At 48.9% G+C, this 22,910-nt stretch overlaps 1 protein-coding gene across 3 annotated transcripts; it reads right to left on the reverse strand.

The window, feature by feature from the left end:
- Positions 1–3,569: 3,569 nt before the first annotated feature.
- Positions 3,570–21,435, reverse strand: FOSL1 (FOS like 1, AP-1 transcription factor subunit). Of its 3 annotated transcripts, none has more exons than XM_083478003.1 (4): positions 21,161–21,435; positions 11,379–11,627; positions 7,387–7,494; positions 3,570–6,218 (listed from the first exon to the last, which is right to left on the reverse strand). In XM_083478003.1, the coding sequence occupies exons 1-4, from the start codon at positions 21,239–21,241 to the stop codon at positions 5,730–5,732; spliced, it is 927 nt and encodes a 308-aa protein (XP_083334129.1). In that variant the 5' UTR covers positions 21,242–21,435; the 3' UTR covers positions 3,570–5,729. The 3 variants fall into 3 exon arrangements, with proteins under 3 accessions (XP_083334129.1, XP_083334128.1, XP_083334130.1); XM_083478002.1 differs by having other exon boundaries at positions 11,379–11,630; XM_083478004.1 differs by lacking the exon at positions 21,161–21,435 and adding an exon at positions 20,068–20,242 and having other exon boundaries at positions 11,379–11,630.
- Between the last annotated feature and the right edge of the window lie 1,475 nt (positions 21,436–22,910).

Genomic DNA, 22,910 nt, shown 5'->3' on the forward strand with positions numbered 1-22,910 from the left:
ACGTCTGCGACTCTCTACACGTGACACACTTAGTATCTTTGGGGTTGGTGGTCTTGCTGCTCCCCTCCCTGAACAATAGCACCCACAATATAACTGGCTGTGTTTAACTATATAAATTCTTTATACATCATATAAACATACCTCTTTTCGCATTATCAAATTAAGTAGAAGCAATTAAAGACCAACATTTTGAACAGGAAATACAAATACAGTGGTACCTCAGGTTACATACGCTTCAGGTTGCATACACTTCCGGTTACAGACTCCGCTAACCCAGAAATAGTGCTTCAGGTTAAGAACTTTGCTTCAGGATGAGAACAGAAATCGTGTTCCGGTGGTGCAGCAGCAGCGGGAGGCCCCATTAGCTAAAGCGGTGCTTCAGGTTAAGAACAGTTTCAGGTTAAGTATGGACCTCCGGAACGAATTAAGTACTTAACCTGAGGTACCACTGTACTGTAGATCAGTTCCTATATACGTAATGTCCAAATAGAAGCTTTTTTGTGTTCCACATATGTCTTTACGAATACAATGTCAGACGCGACAACTTTAAGAAGCAGTATTTGCAGAAAATGAACTTTTTCTTTGTAATGTTCCACATATGCCTTTGCAAAGTGTAGTTGTTTGCAGGTATCAGACGAAAGAACTTAAGACAAGGATTCCCAGAATAATACCTTGTTTCGCCCTGAAAGGCTTCGTCAGCTGTGTATACTCATATTTTGTGTATCAGAGACATGGAACAAGTGACATGGCGTATTCCCTCCCTGAACAAGCATTCTCCCATAGAGCAGGTGTGGGGGACCTGTGGCCTTCCAGATACTGCCAAATGGCAGCTCCTCACCCCCCCCCCAACACTGGCCCTTGGCCACGCTGGCTGGGAGTTGTTCAGCAACATCTGGAAGGCCAAAGATTCCTTGCAGCCGCCCACCAGTGGCTTTTGCACTTTGGGGTCTTGGTGAGGACTTTGTTTGGGGTCAAAGGTGAGGACTTTGTTTCTCTGAGCCGGGAGAAGCCCATTTGACATCCTTCAGACATTTGTTGGGCTCCAGCTCCCATCATCCCTGGATCCATGTTGCCTATTCCTGCCCTAAGCATTTGGTGCCCACGTCTTTCTTTGCTGAGTTGCCATTGTTTTGCAGGTATGGCTTTCAACTATATTGGTTAGAGCGTGGTGCTGATGCCAAGGTTGCAGGTTTGATCCCCGTATGGGACAGCTGCATATTCCTTGCAGGGGGTTGGAGCAGATGATCCTTAGGGTCTCTTCTGCTCTGCAGTTCTATTATTCTGTATATTAGGATGTGTATTTAGAGTGCCTTGAGACCACTGTGTTACAGAAAGTGGCCTATACAGTGGTACCTCTGGTTACAAACTTAATTCATTCCGGAGGTCCGTTCTTAACCTGAAACCATTCTTAACCTGAGGTACCACTTTAGCTAATGGGGCCTCCTGCTGCCGCCGATTTCTGTTCTCATCCTGAGGTAAAGTTCTTAACCCAAGGTATTACAGTGGTACCTCGGGTTACAGGCACTTCAGGTTACAGACTCCGCTAACCCAGACTTAGTAGCTCGGGTTAAAAACTTTGCTTCAGGATGAGAATAGAAATCACACAGCTGCATCAGCGGGAGGCCCCATTAGCTAAAGTGGTACCTCAGGTTAAGAACAGTTTCAGGTTAAGAACAGACCTCCAGAATGAATTAAGTTCTTAACCCGAGGTACCACCAGTGGCGTAGCGTGGGTTGTCAGCACCCGGGGCAAGGCAAGGAATTTGCGCCCCCTAACCCGTGGATTTGCACCCCCTAACCCTAACCCCCAGATGTTGCGCCCGGTGTGGCCAGCCCCCCCTGCACCTCCCACGCTACGCCACTGGGTACCACTGTTCTTCTGGGTTAGCGGAGTCTGTAACCTGAAGTGTTTGTAACCCGAGGCACCACTGTAAAACCGTCCTGTGTTGGTGACGATCGCCCTTGCACTGTTGTGTTTGGGGACCCCTGTGCCCATTCTGCTGAAAGGGCCCCCCGAATCTGCCCCCAGATCCCTACTCTGATGGTACCACTGCTTCTGTGTTTCCTACTTTTGCCGTTGTGGGAACAAGGCACCCTGCGGACATGGCACAAGCGCTGGTCAGCATGTCCCCCCCCCCAAAAAAAAAATTCATTTTGCCGTTGTCAAGAACCAACCCGCAAGGCTGAAAAGAGAGAGCAAGCAAGGAAGAGCCCCTGTCCACAACCCCCACCACCCTCTGCTTCCTGCCCAGCCAAAGTGGAGACAAAGGGTCTCCAGCCAGGAAGCAGATGGCCGGATCCTGGCTCTCCGATAACAAGGAGTCAACCTCAACAATCACCGGACATGCTTGTTGCTCTGCAACTGGATCTCCCCAGGCTCAAAAAGGGCTGGCTTGTGAGTGTGTGAGTTCTAACCTCAGATGTTCCCGCCCTGCTGGAGAGAAGGAATCTGCCGTGGCCCCACGCCGTGGAGTGTGCAGAAGGTTTCGGTTTTAATTTAAAAGGTGTATATCGCTTCCCAAGGGACATGGGTAGCACTGTGGGTTAAACCACAGAGCCTAGGACTTGCTGATCAGAAGGTCGGTGGTTCAAATCCCCGCAACGGCATGAGCTCAGTCCCTGCTCCTGCCAACCTAGCAGTTTGAAAGCACGTCAAAGTGCAAGTAGATAAATAGGTACCGCTCCGGCGGGAAGGTAAACGGCGTTTCCATGCGCTGCTCTGGTTCGCCAGAAGCGGCTTAGTCATGCTGGCCACATGACCCGGAAGCTGTACACCGGCTCCCTCGGCCAATAAAGCAAGATGAGCGCCACAACCCCAGAGTCGGTCACGACTGGACCTAATGGTCAGGGGTCCCTTTACCTTTACCTATATCGCTTCCCACCAAAAAAGCCCCGAGTTGTTTCCACAAGCTGATGTGGAGGAAATCCACCATGGTATGAAGCACTCTCTGTGCAACTGCAGGTGGGAGCTGCCCAAAGGAACCTTTCTTGGCTGGCCGGGCAAAGAGATGATTTGCCAAAGCACAAAAGTCTCTTGCAGAGGAGATTTTCAGAGTAGTGGGGTTTGTGGTAGGGCCATAGAGTCCCCATGGCCAGAAAGAGTGAGTCCTGGAGGGTCACCGTTGGCCCCTAGACCTGAAGTTGATCACCTCTGATTTAGGGCCAGGCCCGTTCTTCAGTGGTGGTGGTAGTTTGCTCAGAAAAAGGTCCCGAAACTGACTTGGCAGAAGTCAGCTTCTGAAAAGCAAGGAAAGTCAGATTCCCCTTTTCTGGGTGGGGTATAGAGGCTGAGAGAAGCAACTTTCAAGGCAAATGTGGCAGGAAGAACAGTTTATTGAGGGCTGTATGAAACCTTCAGCTGCAGAGGCAGTGTATCTGAGTATCAGCTACTGGGGCTCTTGCTTTCAGTTTCCTCTGGTGGCCTAGACTCTAGAGGCATCTAGTTGTGGCAAAGAGAATGCTGGACTGGATGGGCTTTTGGTCTCATCCTGATGTTCACTCTTCAGCCCCCAAAGAAAGGAGATCCTCACCCCACTCCTCACTTGCAAATAAAGCACATGCCGTGTGTTTTATATATATATTTGTGTTAATTTTTATTGGTCACTTTTTACGCCGAAGCATCTCAAAGCGACTTGCATAATAAAAAAACAGGAAGAAGCCATGAAAACCAAATATAAAAAATAGCAATAAGCCTAAAGTGCTCATCCAAGACAATCACATATATATATATATGAACAAATCCCACCACATTGAAGACAATGAGCACAAAAAGAGGCCGCAGACATAACTAGGTACTCTTCTGGTTAAGAACCAAACGCCTGCCTGAGTAAACAGAAATCGTTTTACTGGGCTCCTGAGGACAGGCAATCGGGGCGCCAGGCGTGCTTCCTCCGAGAGAGAGCATTCCAGATGCAGAGAGCCACCACCGAAAAGGCCCGTTCCCATGTTGCCATCCTCCACAATGTGGAGTGTGCAAGTTGGTTCATGTGGGTAGTGGTCCTTGAGGATTTGTGATACATGCTCAGACCATCTTGCCTCCGGGGTCAGCAATCCAGCTGCTAAATTCTGCACTAGCTGCAGTTCCCGAACAACCTTCAAGGGCAGCTCCATGTATACCGCATTGCAGTAATCTAACACAGGAGGTTATCAGAGCATAGGCAACAGAAGCTGAGGGAAAACACTCCTCTACTGATGCTACTTTTTAGCCTTTGCCAAAACATTGGCCCTGCCATGTTTCCCCATTCTGTGCAGGCAAATAAATTGGGGGCACAAATTTCACTGAATTTCTCCAGGTAGAGGGGAGATCCTGTTTCTCGGTATCTGGGGTTCACCTGTCACACGACAGTACCAGAACTTCTATCTTGTCTGCCAACTGTGGGCACCCAGATTACCATTTTACATCCCCCATAATGCCCCAAACTAGCGTTGCCCCAGGGTATTGTGGGAGAAAAACTGGGGGTGGGGATGGCAGACAATATTTTGGGAGAAATCTTCAAAGTGACCTTTTCCCGGGAGGCAAGAAAAAGAAACCCCCAAGCGTTATTTTTAAAACATCTGAGGAATTTCGACTCCACTCTCTATTTTTAACCAGCGGCTCATGAGGACTAGGAACTTGGGTGTTTGTCTTCTAGAAAGCTCAAGCTTTTCAATTCTACAAAGCAAACTTTCCTGTACCCAGGATAGACAGATCCAGATTCCCTGATATCCACAGAGCCCATAAGGCTCCCCATATTTTCCCTCAGAAAAATCCCTTCCACAAACCCAGACTTGTGGTTTGTGCTAAAGGAGACTTTGATCAGCTGCCTGATCAATTCGCAGGGGATTCCTCTCCTCCTGCCCTCCCAACAGCACAACAAACACTCCTCCTGTTCATCTTTAGTAGGATAATTGTTCCGAACCAATGAAGTTGCCGCCTTCGTTTTGCCACAGGCTTTGTTGACAAAGGATGCACCCTCGTAGAAGAGCAAAACAACACCCAAATTAACTAAATGAGACATTAAGACAAGGCAAAGCAGTGGGACATGTGAGTTTATAATAAAAAAAATCTGTCTTCAACCAGCTCCACCCCTGGGCGACATAAGGGTATCCCACCTCATTCAGGAGATGGGAAATAATTTGGTGGTTCACGGAAGATTAACATCATTGTTTCTATGCCTGGGCTTTGAAGAAAGCAGATTCTACAATAGTTTGAGAAAAGGAAGTGGAAAGGTGCACAGCAAAAGGCTTGTTTATTCTAAAACCACTAGGATATCAAGGGTAAGGGTTGTGTGTGTGTTTTTTAAGTGTTGTGAAAAGTCATAAAACAATTGGAGGGGGACATTTGAGGCCATTGAGTTCCACCCCCTTGGCCAAAGCAGGAAATCCCAAACTAGAGCCCACCCCACAAAGAGATGGTTGTCCTGCCTCGGCCACCAGCAAGGAGAAACAAGGAATGACTTGAGTTCTGGTAGGGTGGGAGGGAAGATGGTCTGGTCCTTCTTGAGGACCGGCAACTTGACTCCAAGCACTTGGGCGCAGGCGGCAGAACGAGAGGCCTGCGAGGTCTCCGGCCAGCAGAGGAGGCAAGGACCCCGAATGAGGTATGTATACAGATGACCAGGAGACCCGTTGGCAGCAAAAAAAAAAAAAAAAAACCCAACCCTGGGCAGAAGCAGCCTAGAAACCACAACGGTCTGGAGGCGCCGCTCTCCGGACTGTCCCGCCACGGAGCCAGGGTGTCCCTCCTGGTCCTCAGAGCGCCAACAAGGTGGGGGAGTTGAGCGAATCGGAGGAGTGGTCGCCGCTGCTGCTGCGCCGGTGGGCAGAGGAGCAGGCCTCGTGCGGGAAGCCAGAGCCCGAGGGGCCATCGGGGTCCCCCGGTGTGGGGTAGGTGAAGACCAGGCTTGGGGTGAAGGGGGTGAGGGACGGCGTGGGCATCAGGGTCGGGGTGTGCAGAGCCTCTGGCTCCAGCAGGCCGCTGGGGGGCAGAGTGATGCTGGGCGGCACTGGAGCCGCTCGTCGAGGGGCGCTGGGGCCTGGCGGGGACTCCCGCTTGACCGGAAGCTGGGCGAGGGTCCCCAGCCGGCTTTGGCCCTCTTCCTCTTCCCCCGAGGACTCCTCAGGGACTTTGCAGGCCGGTCGATGAGCCTCCAGGACCAGCTCCAGCCGCTCCTTCTGCTTCTGCAGTTCCGCAATCTCCTTCTTCAGCCCAGATTGCTCAGCCTCCAGCTGGTCCGTCTCCTGGGGAGGGGGAAAATGCAGATTTCTTAACTTTTTCAAAGAGGGCAGGAGAGAAACAGGCAAAAGGGAACTGTTGAGTACAATAACACGCCCTAGGGCAGAGTGTAGAAGACCCTCTTCACATTCCTTTCTAGGCAATCTCCAGGGGCCACAAGCCAGTGGTGGGTGGGGCCAGAAGCAAAACAGCCGCCACAGCTGGTGAACCAAGAGGCCTGGTCAGAGTTCAAGGATGATACTTCAGGCAAGGAGAGTGCCAAGCAAGACCGGGGAGGGTTGGGGCCTCTGGAGAGGATCAAGGGCCAGGTATGAAGGCCCAGGGGGCCACCTATTGCTTCTACCACTTCACTAAGAGGGCTCTCTGTCTGTTTTTGTAAATTGTATTTCGCGGGGACTGGAAACTTCCCACTGAGTATTTAAAGAACTACTATAGGTAGCTGAAAACGCGAACAGGACTGGAAATAGGAGCAATCTTATTATTAAGACAAATAGGTCCAGTGGAATGCATTGAATGGTATAGGTGAAATAAGCAGCATTTAAGGGTAAATATGTGGCGCTGTGGGTTAAACCACAGAGCCTAGGACTTGCCGAAGGTCAGTGGTTCAAATCTCCATGACAGGGTGAGCTCCCATTGCTCGGTTCCTGCTCCTGCCAACCTAGCAGTTCGAAAGCACCTCAGAGTGCAAGTAGATAAGTGCAAGGTAAACGGCGTTTCCGTGCGCTGCTCTGGTTCGCCAGAAGTGGCTTAGTCATGCTGGCCACATGACCCGGAAGCTGTACGCCGGCTCCCTCGGCCAGTAAAGCAAGATGAGCGCCACGACCCCAGAGTTGGTCACAACTGGACCTAATGGTCAGGAGTCCCTTTACCTTTACCTTATGGAAACCATGGAAGTGGAGGATGGGAAGTCAATGGATAAAGTAACTTACGGCTTATGTTAAAATTTGTAAAGATTCTTGTTTTCTTTGTGAAAAATCAGTAAATAGGATTATGTAAAAAAAAAAGAAGATTGTATGCCTGTTGGTATTGATTGTCTTGGTTCTGATTCTGTGCAATCTGCTCTGGGAGCCTTTTTTGGGAGGGGGACTGAAGATTGGGGTGCAAACACTAAATAACTAAATAAAAGAGTCCATCTTCCAGAAGTACCAGGGAGAGCATGGGAGAGTCACTTACGGCTTGCAAGGTGTCTGTTAATTCCTTCCGGCGATTCCGGCACTTGGCTGCTGCCAGCTTATTCCTCTCCCTCCGCAGCCGCCGCCGCTCCTCCTCCTCGGGTGTCAGCTGCAGAAGACGGGCACATCAGAGGCTGCTTCACACCAAATCACAAACCCCATTCATCCACCTAGCTCAGTTTTGTCTCCAGAGTTTCAGACAGGAGTCTCTCCAAGCCCTACCTAGGAGATGGCAGGGATTGAACCCAGAACCTTTTCCATGGAAAGCAGGTGCTCTACCGCTGAGCTATGGCCTTTCCCCCTTGAAATAAAGTTGCTAGTCCACATGGTCCTGAACTGAGTTGATTTAAACAGGAAGTTGACTCATCATAGCTCAGCTGGTGCTGATAATGCCAAGGTTGCAAGGTTGATCCCCGGATGGGACAGCTGCATATTGGGTTGGACTAGATCAGGGTCTCTCAAACTTGGGTCTCCAGCTGTTTTTGGACTACAACTCCCATCATCCCTAGCTAGTGGAATCAGTGGTCAGAGATGATGGGAATTGTAGTTCAAAAACAGCTGGAGACCCAAGTTTGAGAGACCCTGGAGTAGATGATCCTCAGGATCCCTTCCAACTCTATAATTCCACAAGTCTATGACTGGAGGCAGCTCTCTCTCCAAACTGGAGTACCGTCTATGCGCTTCATGGACAGCAGAGGGCGCAAGTGCCTACGGAAACGCAGCTGAGATGGTCCACCAACAGCATCTTGGCCTGAATCTCTAGCGAATCTCTAGTGAAAATATGTGTCCTTTTCTTCCAGTACTGCTTCTGTGCCCTTCTGCAGCTATGTGATGGGCAGAAAAGAGCTAAACAGGGCCCCCTCCTGCTGCCGCCTCTCCAGGCCATCAAAAAGAGATAGATGTCAAACCCATGCCTGTTGCACGGCTATGAAAGATCCCACCAGGCAGATCAAAAAGCAGGCCATGTTTAATTTACACTAGTGGCTCAGCCGTTTTTGGAGACTGGACTCTGCTGGAAGCGCCCTCTTGCACTTTCCTTGCATGTGCCAAGGTTTAGCAGGCCTGCACTCTGTGCATGCCCAGAGGCCCTCTTGAGGCATCTACAGACTGCGTGATCATGTTCATTCAGTGCTGGACGCAGGTGCATTTCAGGGGTACTGTGCACATGACATAATCCCCACCCCACACTATGGGCTGATCATTCCCCCCCAAAAAAATATAGTCCAGCCCCCCACAAGGTCCGAGGGACAGTGGACAGGTCCCCTGTTGAAAATGTTTGCTGACCCCTGGCCTAAGCCCATGCTTATTTTGCATAATGGTTAATCCAACCCTGACAAGAGAGCCTTTGGCCATGTCCAGAGTGCAGGCCTGCTGAGTTTATCAACATGCTGAGGATATACAAAGCTATGTACACATGAAGACTTTGAAATGTGCAGGGCTGGTTTTCTTCCCAGAGTACATCCCTTTGTGTTATCATCTTGCTTAACATGGGAATTTCTATCCCAGCTGTCTGCCCATGCAGTTGGGTGTTTCAAAGGATGTCAGCTTGTATCATGTTCTGTGCTCCCCTCCCCTTAGTTAGTCCACCCATAGGACGCCACACCTTGCAACCAGGCTGTTCCAACCTCACCTTTATATATGTATAAAGGTGAATCCTAGAGTTGGAAGGGATCCCACAGATCATCTAGTCCAACCCCCCTGCAATGGAATAAGGCACCCATATTATCAGCAACACACTCTAACCAAAGTTTTAGTTTTGCCCAAAGCTGACCTTTTTTTTTTTTTTTTTTTTTGCAAAATCTAACATAATAAAATGAAGTTTTGGAGCTATTTTTAAGGAAATCAGGGGAAATCTAGACTTCCGGCATTAGTTGCCATACATCTGAATTTTCCTAGACATTTCAGCGATTTCCGCCAGGACACTGTTTCCGATGGCCGGATCCCAGCTATCTCCGGGAAATTCCGGACATATGGCCACCTCGTGTGGGTGACACAGCCCTGCAACATCCCTGGGCCCAACCTCATAGGAGTAGACCTAAGAAAATGGTTTCTGTGGCCATGAAGGGGCAACAAGTGCTTGAGAAGCACATTCTTGTTCCAAAATGGAGTAAAATGTTTCCCAAAGAGCATGCTTTAGATGAGGGGTCAGCAAAGTTTTTCATCAGGGGGCCGGACTATAATTTTTTTGGGGGGGGGGCGATGGACGAATTCCTATGCCCCACAAATAACCCAGAGATGCATTTTAAATGAAAGGACACATTCTACTAATGTAAAAACACACTGATTCCCGGACCGTTCGCGGGCTGGATTTAGAAGGCGACTGGGCCACATCTGGCCCCCGGGCCTTAGTTTGCCCACCCATGTGGTTCTCAACCTGTGGGTCCCCAGATGTTGTTGGACTACAACTCCCATCATCCCTGAGCTCTGGCCTTGCTAGCTAGGGGTGATGGGATTTGTAGTTCAACAACATCTGGAGACCCACAGGTTGAGAAAGGCTGGCTTAGGGCATCAAGGGAAGCAGGGAAATTTTCATTGCCGGATTTTTAACGTTAATGGTCATAAATTACTCAGCTGAGTGTTTCTTTTCTCAGTTGAAGTTTATTAAAAAATCCCAGCGGAAGAACTATGCAACAAGGCAGGCTGGATGCCTTCTCTCTCTACCAAGCATAGGAGCAGATGTACTACGTAATATTCATTCTGAGGACCAGGGCTCTCTTTAGCCTATGTGCCGCTGGGCTGCAAAGACCCACCCAGCACCCCCAAATTTAGTTTAGCCCCCTAATTAGCGCCACCACACACAAACTTATAAGTATTGTTTGGGCACCGACTTAGGAGAAACATTGTGTCAAAGGTTCCACTGACCCCACTGCCGCATAGCAGCTCAATACAATACGTAACATAATATTTTGATGCAAGAGTTAATTTCGCATGCACGGCATCGTTGTGAATGACAAGCGCCGCTGCTGGTGCAGTGCGTCTTTGGTATATGAGCGCACGAAGTCAAAAGTCCTTTAGTGAAACAGTAGGTATACATTTCGGTAATACCTAGGTATATGTGTATTTTGTTTTTTCTAGCTTGATCAAAATTATTTATTATTTAATAACAGGTAGATAGTTAAGAGCTTAGGCGGCTTAGGTGCCCCGCACCCTGCTGAGGACCTGATCAAAGTCAATGCCATAAGAAAAAGCAGGAGAACATTTTTTCAAATATAAAGTAGAAGTACAGTGGTACTGTTCTTAACTAGAGGCGGGCTTTCGCTAATGGGGCCTCTTGCTGCCGCTGCGCTGCCGGCACACGATTTCCGTTCTCATCCTGGGGCAAAGTTCTCAACTCATGGTAACTCTTCCAGATTAGCAGAGTTTGTAACCTGAAGCATTTGTAACCTGAGGCGTTTGTAACTCAAAGTACCACTGTATACAAAACCAAAGATTCTTATCCATCTTATTGTAGGTTTTTTTTTGTTTTTTAATAGAATTTCATTTTGCGGTTTATTATTTGCTTATACAGTGATACCTCGGGTTAAGAACTTAATTCGTTCCGGAGGTCCGTTCTTAACCTGAAACTGTTCTTAACCTGAAGCACTTCAGCTAATGGGGCCTCCCGCTGTCACCGCTGAGCGATTTCTGTTCTCATCCTGAAGCAAAGTTCTTAACCTGAGGTAATATTTCTGGGTTAGCGGAGTCTGTAATATGAAGCGTCTGTAACCTGAGGTACCACTGTATTTTGACATATATGGGGGCACCAAAATCTTTTAAGTGCTTCAGGCCTCTTAATCCTGTCTCTTGTGCATTCTTTGCATGTTCCAAGCCTGCCCTCAGAGTCTCTTCCCTCCTTTTTAACCTCCTCTATCTAGGAGGCAACAGCAGATCTTTGCCACACTGAAATGTCGCTGCACAAATGCACTAAGCTTCACATATTTTTCAGGAACCTTCTGCTGTCATCTACCCACTGGGCCTTCCACATTCCCTCCCTGCCCACCCCCCAATACTCACATGCTCCGAATGACGCCTCCGCGGTGTCAGGATTGGCCCAGCAGTGCGGATCACACCCGGCCGAATGCCTGGAGGATAGTGCGGGCAACGGTAGGGTCGTGGGTAAGGGGGGATTCCTGGAGAAGCGCCCATGATGGTGGGCTGAACCATCCACTGTAGGTCGTGGCTGGTGGTGATGGTGTTGAGGTTGGGGACAAAGCCGGCGGCGGCACTGCTGCTGCTGCCAGCCCCGGGATCAGACGGGTACTTCTGCTGGAGGGGAAGAAGACAAAGAGGGTCACAAACAGAGCTTGGGTGTCTCTGCAGAGAGATCTGCCGGAGCTCAGAAGCCACCAACGAGCGCACAAACTTTCCTAGGAGGAAAAGGCACTCCGTACAGCCTCCTTTCGCAGCCTGGGTGGAATCTAGACATGTATAAAAAACCGCTGTGAAAATGCATTTTAAGAAAAATTGAATTTGCCATTAGCTCACCATCGCCATCTAGTGTCACATTTGTATAATGCACTTAAAACATTATATTTGCAGCTGTACAGCTGAGTCCTTGGTGCCTTCCAGATGAGTTGGACTGCAACAGATTGGCCATTTTAGAGACTGCACTCTGGGCATGCCTAAAGGCACTCTTTCAAGCGCTTTGTATGTTCTGAGGTTTTGCATGCCTGCCTCAAAAGGAAGTCCCCCCCTTGCCCCCCTTTTAACCCTGCTGGAGCAGGGGGGCGCAGCAAATCACGAGCTTAGCAAAATTAAAATGGCACCAGGTCAGGGGAAGGTTGCTGGACATGTTACCCTAGACTTCACCAATAAGGTTCCCTCCAGATGTTTTGGACTACATCTCCCATCAGCCGCGGCTGGCAGTCATGTTGCATGCCTGATGGGAGTTGTAGTCCAAAACACTACATTGGTGAAGGTTGCTCTACTCAAATTCTCATCCAGATTACTAATTTACTCCTCCCTTCCGATGGTCTGACCAATGACAGTGAAGCTGCTGGCAGAGGAGAGAAGTATTTTGCCACCTCATCTCCATTTTACTACACAAAATAATTTAAAAAACCATACTTCTCCCTTTTTTAAAAGGCAGGCTTCTCTTGCCCCCTTTTGCATTGACTTCACCTCCATAGCTTTTGGAACTGGCTGAGTTTCAAAACCAAGCACAGAGGCATGCAGGTGCAACTGGGCCCATAGCTCAGTCAGTAGAACACAAGACTCTTAATCTATGGGTCATGGGTTCGCGTCCCACATTGGGCAAAATATTTCTGCATAGATGATCCTCTACAATCCTCCCATCCAAGTACTAACCAGACCTGCCCCTGATTAGCTTCCGAGATCAGACGAGATTGGGCATGTTCAGGGTAGCATGGATAAACAGTGGCGTGTGGTGAAATTTTTCGTAGGGGAACAGTTAGCGCCAGAGGGAACCAGCTTGTGAGGGCAATCGGAGGGGTGACGTCACAAGAGTGACATCCAGTGCCGGATTTACGTATAAGCTAAACAAGCTATAGCTTAGGGCCCCACTCTCTTGGCCCCCCCCCCCCAAAATAATGAAAAAAACCCTGGATGTACATTTCCAAAATATAAGATAAAAAACAAATAAAATAAAAACTACATACAGCAACAGTGTTTTGTGTTGTGTAGGCTCCTATGATGTAAGTAAGGAGCCCCGCCTGCTAGCTTGCTCCCTAAAATAGGGTGCCCACATTCTGCATGGACTGGTTGCGTGGCAATATGTGCAAACGGCTTTAGATACCTATTAGGTCCATAAATTACCATATAGCATATATTCAACACAAAAAACAGCGGCAATTTGTTGGACCTATAAAGGGCCCCACTACCTTCAGTAGCTTAGGGCCTCATCAAACCTAAATCCGGCCCTGGTGACGTCACAATGTCACAACATCACAACAACGTCCCATGTGTGCGTATTGTACCTCCCTCCCTAAACCAGATAGAAGCTTCCTGGGCTTTGGGAAGGAAGCACCAAGAGAACATTTAGGGAACTAGCCTTGTCCACCTAGTCCGCTGACCCGCACGCCACTGATGGACATAGACCCAACTATGGAATTCTATTCTTCGATAACAAGGGCTTCTTCTGAAAAGAGAACAAGCCTCTCTTCATCATAGCAATGAAAATGTGAATGTCTTCCTTCCTTCAATTTCCACCCCACCAAAGGTGCCCAGTGGTGCAAACAACAACAGTGAAAACAGTACAATCAATTTTCAAACGTTAAATAAAAAATCAAATAGCATAAGAACATAAGTTAACCTGGCAACTAGATTAGCCCCCCATTATAATTCCAAGCAATTTGCTTGCTACCTTCCAACAGCAGAGCCACTGGGAGCCACCAATAGCCTTATACGGATACCCTCATAGAAAATAAATTCAAGGTTGCCAGAACCTCCCAGGCATCAAATGGCCTCTTAAATCTGGAAGCCCTTCTCCCATCTCACACAGGCTGTAGATAGATAGACAGACAGACAGATAATTTATTACGGTCGGAGACCAGATTATAAAACACACTTGGGGGTACAACCCCAGAAGGAAAACAAACATTTAAAACAATGTACAACAATAAATTTAAAAGTTATAAATGCAATAAGCATATAGACACTTAAGATAAGCTACCACAGAGAGATGACCCAGAGTCACCCATGGAACCGAGTTTGGGGATTTTCTTAATGAACTAGTTTGGATTGGGGGATGGTCTGCGCCTACAGATCTGTACACAGAATCTGGCGACCATCCGGGTCGTCTTATGATCTTTGCCTAACAGGAAAAGGTCAAATTTTTGCTTTTTTGAGAGGTCAGTGAGCCTCACCAGAGGGGATCAATGGTCTCACTACCTGCCTCTTCATAAAAGGGACATCTAAAGTGCTCTGAGCTTCCTATATCCCCCAATGAACAGAAGCAAAGTCTCTGAGCATATGGAACTTTTTTAAACACAGGCTGTAGATTTCGGGACAGCGGCAGACTTGACCCGCAGGGCCCAATCCACTGGTAACCTTCTCCTGCACAAACCATGTGCATAGGATAGCTCGATGGGTAGAGCACTAGACTCTTAACCTCAGGGTCGTGGGCAGAAGATTTCTGCGTGGCAAGGGGTTAGACTACTGGACCCTCGTGGTTCCCTTCCATAGACGATTCTATGATTCTAGGACCAGGAAGAGTTGCACAATAATGGGAGATTCGTTTCCATGAACCTCGTGCAAGATAATTTCCTGGAAGACAGAGCCCTTGCCTGCCCAAGATACTTAAGGAACAGAGAATATGAAAAGAGATCTGCTGGATCCGGCCAACTGCCCAGCAAGTCCAGCATCCTGCCCTGTCAGTGGTCAAATAGATGCCTGGGTAAAAGGTAAAGGTAAAGGGACCCCTGACCATTAGGTCCAGTTGTGACAGACTCTGGGGTTGTGGCGCTCATCTCGCTTTACTGGCCGAGGGAGCCGGCGTACAGCTTCCGGGTCATGTGGCTAGCATGACTGAGCCGCTTCTGGCGAACCAGAGCAGCACACGGAAACGCCATTTACCTTCCCGCTGGAGTGGTACCTATTTATCTACTTGCACTTTGATGTGCTTTCGAACTGCTAGGTTGGCAGGAGCAGGGACCAAGCAAAGGGAGCTCCCCCCGTCATGGGGATTCAAACCACCGACCTTCTGATCGGCAAGCCCTAGGCTCTGTGGTTTAACCCACAGCGCCACCCGCGTCCCATCTCGATGCCTGGGAGAGGTCACCAAACAGGAACCAGAGCGCAATGCAACTTTCCCGGCTTGCAGTGCCCAACAAGGGTTACTCAGAGGCAGAGAGAGCACAGCCATAGCAGCTAGCCGCCATTATTAACCGTTATTCCCCATGATATTTGTCTAGCTCTCTTTGACAAGTCATCCAAGCCGGTGACCATCTCTCAATCTTGCAGGAACAAGCTGCTTTTTTTATTTCCCACCTCTGGAGCCGAACTGCTTTGGGATAACAATCTGCCTTTCCCCTCATATCCCAGCTGTGTGAGGCTGCATGGTGGCCCTCTGCACATGCTCAGGAACACTTGTCACCTCACATAGTCAAAGGAAGGACTGCAGCAGAGCTCAGTTCCCAGTCTATTCCCCCACCGCACAGTGGAGCCATTAAGCCCCAGGGCAGAGAGGAGACAGCTGCCTCTCTACCCCCCGGAATTACGCACCCAGTGCCCTTTTCACACACCCCTTGACCTACTTCCCCAGTAGCCTCTGCCTTTCCCTGAGGCATGTTGGTACACCTCCGGGGAGGCCCGCCCTGGCCTTCTACGTGGGGCAGCTGGCGTCATCTCAGCCGACTCGCTGGGAGCGGCCTCAAAACCTACACAGACTCATTGCCTGCTGTTTCTCTGACACATCCTACCTCCAGCCCAGGTGAGGGTGGGGGAAACCCAGAGCCACCTGTCTCGAGACAAGGCTGTTGCACAGGCCCAGGTAGCCTGCTAGGAAGCAGGACTCCTGGGTTCTTGGCCAGAATCGGGGGTGGGGGAAGGGTTAGAGCAACCTGAAAGAGCCTACTTCCCAATTTTTTGGAGGGGAGAGTCACGATCGGAAAACTTCGTCTTATTACACTTTTAATTTGCTTTATTTATTTCGTAAAATTTGTACACCACTTAACGGGGGGTGGGGGGACATTACTGGCAAAATTGCACCCTTCCACCAAGAACCAATTATACCAAGATCCTTGGTATACCAAGAGCTCAGTTGACTAGAGTGTGGTGCCAAGGTTGCAGGTTCGATCCCCATATGGGACAGTTGCATTGCAGGGGTTGGACTAAATGATGCTCAGGGTCCCTTCCAACTCTACAGTTCTAATTGTAAGAGGATGAGAACAGCAGATTTTATTCTTTCCATTTTCTGTTTAGTCAACCAGTGAGCTTCAAGACTGAGTGGGTACTGCTGCCATCTGCATCTTCCATGTCCTAGTCTAAGACGCTAACCACTAACTACACTGTCTGCAATTTCACTGCAAGGCCGCCACTCTCCCTTGAAGGATAAGTTGGGTCTCTTGGGTAATACACCCTGCTCCTCAAGGGGAGTGATGTGCAGTGGTTAGAACAACACAGGGCATGAGTTCAACATATAAAAAACACATTTATAGCCCACCTTTCCTGTAAGGAGTTCAAAGTGGAGCACATTATTCTCCTCCTCTCCACCTTATCCTTAAAAGCAACCCTGTGGCCGTGTCGGGATTCGAACCCTGGTCTCCCAGGTCCTAGCCCAACACTCTGACCATGGCACATTACACTGGTAGAGGCCCAGGCGGAAAAACCTGGATGCTGCAGGGCCAGGAATGGGGGAGGGGAGTGGCTATCAGCCTCTGGATGCTGTTGGACTCCAACTTCCACCAGCCTCAGCCAGCATGGCCAGCAGTGAAGGATGAGGGGAGTTGGAGTCCTGCAACACCCAGAGGTTCCCCAGTCACTGCTGCAGAGAGACACCGCTCCCTCTGTCATCATACTGAACGTGCAGTGGGCTGCATGCAACTGAGTCCTACTCAGAGTAGGCCCCCTTGGCATTAATGCACCCAAGTTTTTCATGTTTATAAATTCCAACTCTGTGTCAGATTCGCTTTGGATACAACCCACTGCCATCAGACATGCTGATGCTGTTCTGCTGATTCACAGAAGGTAGGGTCTATCACATGGGTAGGCAAACTAAGGCCCGGGGGCCAAATCCACCCAATTGCCTTCTAAATCTGGCCCACGGACTGTCTGGGAATCAGCGTGCTTTTACATGAGTAGAATGTGTGCTTTTATTTAAAATGCATCTCTGGGTTATTTGTGGGGCATAGGGATTTGTTCATTTCCCCCCAAAAAATATAGTCTGGCCCCCCACAAGGTCTGAGTGACAGTGGACCGGCCCCCTGCTGAAAAAATTTGCTGACCCCTGGTCTATCACAATCTCTGAGGCAAACCTCCATGTCCACAAGAAGTCTACCTCAGCCCGGGTGCCAGATGTGGAGGGCAAGTCATGCCTTGGCTAGAGGGCTTCTGGCTGGCAACATATTAGACTGGATAGACCCACTTTTCAGAAGGGTTCAGCTGCCAGACAGATGAAACAGCAGTGACTCTCCTCTGGAAAGCACCATTCCCACAACACACATCTGACACAAAGGGGAAAGAGTTTACATTCCCCTCTCGGACACCCCCTTTCGTTGGTGTTTTTAAGAGAACATTACCCTGGCAGATTTTAAGGACAGACAGCGTCATGGAAAGACAGAAGACGGAGACAGAAGGACCCGCCACAAGTAGGTGCTGTAACAAATACTACCAGAACTACTTAATTTAACTCTCCCTGCTGGGTTTAGAGAGCACATCGCATAGGGGGTCAGGGGTGGGGAATTGGGTGCCCTCGACCCCCCAAGTCCCATCCTCCCTGACCATTGTCCAGACTGGCTAGGGATGCTAAGAGATGGAGTGCAACAGTTCTTCCATGCGCATCATCCGCCAGCCTTGCAAGGTAGGACGAGAGCTGGCAGATTTTTTAAAATTTATTTTTTATTACGTTGAGCCGGTTCCCAGGGGCATTTCGCAATAGGAGAGGAAGGCGGATTGGGGAAGAACAAAACTCCCAGCTGCCTTTGAAACGGGATCCGAGGAAGGAACGGGAGAGGGGAAGGGCGCCCCACCCTCCCTGTCTGTCGAGCGGGTGACTCGTACTGACGACTGTTCTGATGACTCACCTTGTTATGACACAGCACAAGATGACACAGCAGAAAAAAAGGAGAGCGCGGCCCCTCCCGTCCTGTCCCAGGGAAACGACCCAGGTGTGGATTTTTTTTTGCGGGGGGGGGGGCAGAGAGAAGTCGCCACCGAGCAAGGACCGTCTGCCCCCCATTTAAATACACGAACCTGAATTTCCCCCCTCTCTGCTAGAATATGGATGTAGGAACAGAGGAAGCTGCCTTATAGCCGGTCAGATCCAATGGTCCATCTAGCTCAGTATTGTCTGCACGGACTGGCAGCAGCTCTTCAGGGGTTTCCGGGGAGGGGCATTCTCAGCCGCACCTGGAGATGCCAGAGATTGAACGTGGGAATCTTCTGCTTTTGCAAGGCAGAAGCTCTCCCACTGAGCTGTGGGCCTTCCCCAAATAAGATTCTTGTTGTGAAGGGATGACTCAGTCGGTCGAGCATGAGACTCAGGGTCGTGGTTTCGAGTCCCACTTCGGGCAAAAGATTCCTGCATGGCCGGGGGTTGGACTAGATGACCCTTGGGGTCCCTTCCCGCTCTACAGTCCTATGAAAGGGGAACAGTGACTTTGACTGTATTAGGTGGGAGGTTTCGTTCCCAGCCTTTCCTGGAGGTCCCGCCAGGGATTGAACTGGGGACCCCCCAAGCTATGACTCTTCCCCCTTATTTCTCAATACTAAAATCTCTATTTATTTTTTTCTCCAGCACAGCGTTTCTGATCCAAACTGTATTTTAAAAATGATAATATACCAACATTCTTTGTCCTAGGATCCCTGTACAAGGCAGAAAATTCTCTCCCAATCCCCAAGGTGGCAGTTTTATGTTCCTGGTTAAAGCCATGATCGCCCTTCCTGCTTACTCATGATGAGTTGCAGGAACTCAGGTTATTCCTGGGCAATTTCTGAAAGCACGATCGGCTTAAGGAACTCCTTGCCACAAGGCAGGATGGAAGCCACCAACAGATTGGGGGGGGGGTATTGCAAATTCATTGAGGAAAAGTCTATGTAAGGGATGGAGGGAATCTGTGGCCCTCAAGATGTTGCTGGACTCTGGGTCCCATCAGCCCCAGCCAGCATGCCCAATGGTCAGGGAAGATAGCAACTGAACAACTTCTCGAGGGCTGCAGGTTGCCCATCCTTGAGATCCAAAGCTCTCTTCCACCAATCCCTCACACTTTGCCTTCCACCAGACCTTCATTTGCCTGATGAAGAGCCCCATGGGGTTTAGATGCTGGCATATTTACTTTCTCGCCAACAGTAGCTAGTTTGAGTCATCAATTTATCTTGTTTTCTGGGTGAAAGGCCCCCAGAATTATCAATGCCAACACATAATGATGACTCTGTTTTATTCAATCTCGCCACATCTCTGTGGATTTAGTCACCAAACACCTCACACATACAGCAATCCACTAAAATCCACCCTGTCTGTCTCTTATTATAGGCCCAGCTCTTTCCCTTAACCCCAAATCCCCATTTGCAACCAGAATAAAGGACAGATGAGACATTAGGCTTGTTCACACATTACACTGACCTAGACTCAAGCAATCTCTATATAGTGTTTGGCGTGAGAAAGGGTACACTTTGTTGATTGGTAACAGCTCACCTACTCTGTGCACAAGGTACACAGACCGTACTCTCAATGTGAGTAACCAAATGAGTGTACAGTACAGCTATTTGTGCACACAGATTGTACGCTTGTTGACTGCAACATGCGAACATCCCATAATGATTCCCAGATCCTCCTCCGTGTCCCCTGTAGAGTTATCTCCCCATTCCACTGTATGCAGGAATCTTGGGTTCTATTTTATTTTTTGCATCGAACAAGATTTATATATCACTTAATCTTAAAGAAACTCTAAAATTATGGATAAAAACGAGATGTTGTTATTCTGGTTCCCCTCGCCCCCCCTCCCCAAAATAAAATATTTATTTTTATCTAATAGGATTTCTATGCTGCTTAATCATAAGAAATGATGAAAACGCACCCGAAACTTACATTTTTAAACCTCTGCTGTGTGCCAGGCGCTGTACACATACGCTCTCTGTGGATGGGGTTCAAAACTAAACTCCTGCTATCTCTTTCCCTGCAGCTTCCCTCTTGCAAAACCACCAGTTGTCAAAGCCATTCGAAGAACCCACCTCTCTGTAATCTCTTTTCAGAGCTGACACTGAATAGCCAAACCTTCATTTGAGAGAAAAATCAGATGCAAGGCGCTTTTACCCACTATGGAAGCGGGCGTGAGCTACCCCCTAGCGGCCAAAACCGGCAGTGCTCCAATAGCCAAAGCGAGCAAAGCGGCTTCTTAAACCCGGATTTGCTCCCGCTCCTTGTTTAGTTTGACCTCCCTTGCCCGTGCCTCTGAGCACATTGAGCTGGAAATCATATTGCAGTCTAATAAAACGTGTTTATAATTTTAGCAGATAACTATATTAAATTACCTAGAAAACACACACACAATAAATTATCGAATGGAAATAAACCCGGCATAGAGGCACCTATAAAAAAAGGGCCACAAAATTCCCACAACGCCATCGCTTCATTTTAAGCGTTTGGCCAGGCAATACAACACAACAAATACTTCTCTCTCTTACACCACCCATTTGACAGAAGCAACCCCTCTCGACCCCCGATTTAGGGGGAAAGGCGCTTGAGATCAGAGGCAGACTGGGGCTCCCCAGGAACAGGGAAACCCGAGCACTTATTCAGAAATTTCACACCGGGGGCGCGGGAACTATATCATACCCTGGAACTATAAACCCCTCTCCTCCCCATGGGACTCCTGACATAGGAGTCGCGGTCCCTTCGTCCCCTAATAAAATATTGGAGGGGGTCAGCGCTCCCCCCCCCCCGCTGATTGGCATTGCCATTCAAATAGTGTGCGTGACCCACGTCTTGTGATCGATTATACCTGCCCCCCCCCCAATATTTTATTCAAGTTGGCACCCCTGGCTCCTGAGGCTTCTGTCTTTGGGGCAATCATCAGTTTCAAGCCTCTGCCCTGGAAGACGCGTGGGGAGGGATCATTTGCCCGGCAATGGCACACTAAAGAGTGTCCAGAGTTAGGAGAGAGTAGGGAGAAAAGCCTTACCTGCTGCGTCCCTGGGCGCAGAGTGGAGGGCCGATGACTCCCGGGAGCAGGTGCCCTTCCCGCTCCGTAACCTTTGTACATCTCTACCCAGCCTCAGCCCAGCGAACTGTCTCACACGCTGAAAAGAGCGCTTTCCATTTGCCTGATTTTTATGAATGGGAGCTCCCAGCCCACGCTATTCTCTAAGGAGGGGGGATGAGACATCGCTAAACTGCCACTCGGCGTATTCGGGTAGGAAACCCCTCCCCTGAGACCTCATTTCGACAGGGAACCCGATGAACTGTAGAGATGACACCCCCTGCGGGCAAGAAAGACCTCTTAAAATACAATCTAAAGGTTCAGTGGACTGCAGCCTCCCCTAGCTAAAGCCGCACTTGGTTCATTCCAAGGAGTGAGTCAGAGAGCGGTGACGTAGATGCCCTTAAATGGCCTGATTTCTTCCTGTTTGGCGTTCCTCGAAAAGGATTCCCTTTGCCTAAGCTTTCACGTGTGTGGTAGAAACCCTGTTTCGACCGAGAGCGCTTTTGGATTAGGAACGACACAATTTGGGAGACTGAGATGAGAGGTTCAGAGATTCAAACCTCGCTGGAAAATCCCTCCTTTCGGCCTCATAGTCCAGCTCTTCTTAATCTGAATAGTTCACTTACAATGGAGAATGGGGCACTCTGCACATGCTCGGAAGCACTTTTAGGATTGTTATTTTTCTTAATAAAAAGAAAAATCTGGTCTAGGGCTGAATTTTGTTCATGGGAAAAGAGGGTTTCGGAGCTGGATACCTTGCTCACAGCACGGAGAGGGGTGGGGAGAGAACTGGGGGGCGATAGACTTCAGGAGTGGGTGAAAATAAAATTTATTTGCTCTCTATTCGCCACCCCCATCTTTTTTTCCATCAGGCACGTGCTCACCGTACCGGTCAAATCCAGATGGCGTTTCATATTCTTCACGGGGGTGACTCATACCCCCGTGGGCAATTAGCAGGGAAATCCCCATCATTTCCCCACTGGGAATAGAGCCAGGCCGTAAACCTAGATAGAGAAAGTATCTTGTTCCATTCAGCTAGTGGAAGAAGACACACACACACAAACACCATCAGGGTTCAAAAAGTGGGATCTTTCAAATCAGGGTTGGGGGAACCTGTGACCCTCCGAAGGTTGCTGAACTACAGATCCCATTATCCCAGATCACTGGGCTGCGGTGATGGAAGTTGAAATCCAATAATCTCTGCCATAAATTCCCTGTTCCTATGTTAAACAGTAGTACAGGGATATGTGGACTCCTGGGTCCTTTCCCCATCTCACAAAGAGCTGTAGAGTCCATTGGTGGGACAGAAGCTGGAATCCCTGACTTGTTCGTGAGGGTGGGAGAAGTTTTATGATGCAGTGTGGCCTAGTGGTCAGCGTGTTGGATTGTTTAGACCTGGGACAGCTGATGTCTCCATCACTGAAAGCGGAAGGGGAGGTGACTAGGATGCCTGGGTTCTTTTCTTGACAGAGGGGAACTGACAGAAAACCAGAGCTTCAAGCAGCCTCTTCTGAAGAAATCCTTTGGCATTGTTCTGTCTAAAGCCATGCTTATCTCTACTAAGGCATAAGCCCCTTGTATTTCAAAGGCACTTACTCCTCCCAGGAAAGTGTACAAAGACTGTGTGTAAAGCACTTTACACAATGACAAACGTGAGAGAAGCAAAATACAACTGTCATCACCACCATCAATGTCACTATCAGTAACAATAATGATTATTCATTCATTC

The sequence above is a fragment of the Podarcis liolepis genome, assembly GCF_965112155.1.
Source record: "Podarcis liolepis genome assembly, chromosome: 15".
NCBI lineage: Eukaryota > Metazoa > Chordata > Lepidosauria > Squamata > Lacertidae > Podarcis > Podarcis liolepis.

Coding starts and splice junctions, on each gene's coding strand:
- FOSL1 (XM_083478002.1), bottom strand. CDS start 21,241: ATGTACAAAGGTTACGGAGCGGGAAGGGCACCTGCTCCCGGGAGTCAT. Junction 7,495..11,378: donor GGAGGCGTCATTCGGAGCAT/GTGAGTATTGGG, acceptor CGTCTTCTGCAG/CTGACACCCGAGGAGGAGGA. Junction 6,219..7,386: donor TAACAGACACCTTGCAAGCC/GTAAGTGACTCT, acceptor CCCCCTCCCCAG/GAGACGGACCAGCTGGAGGC.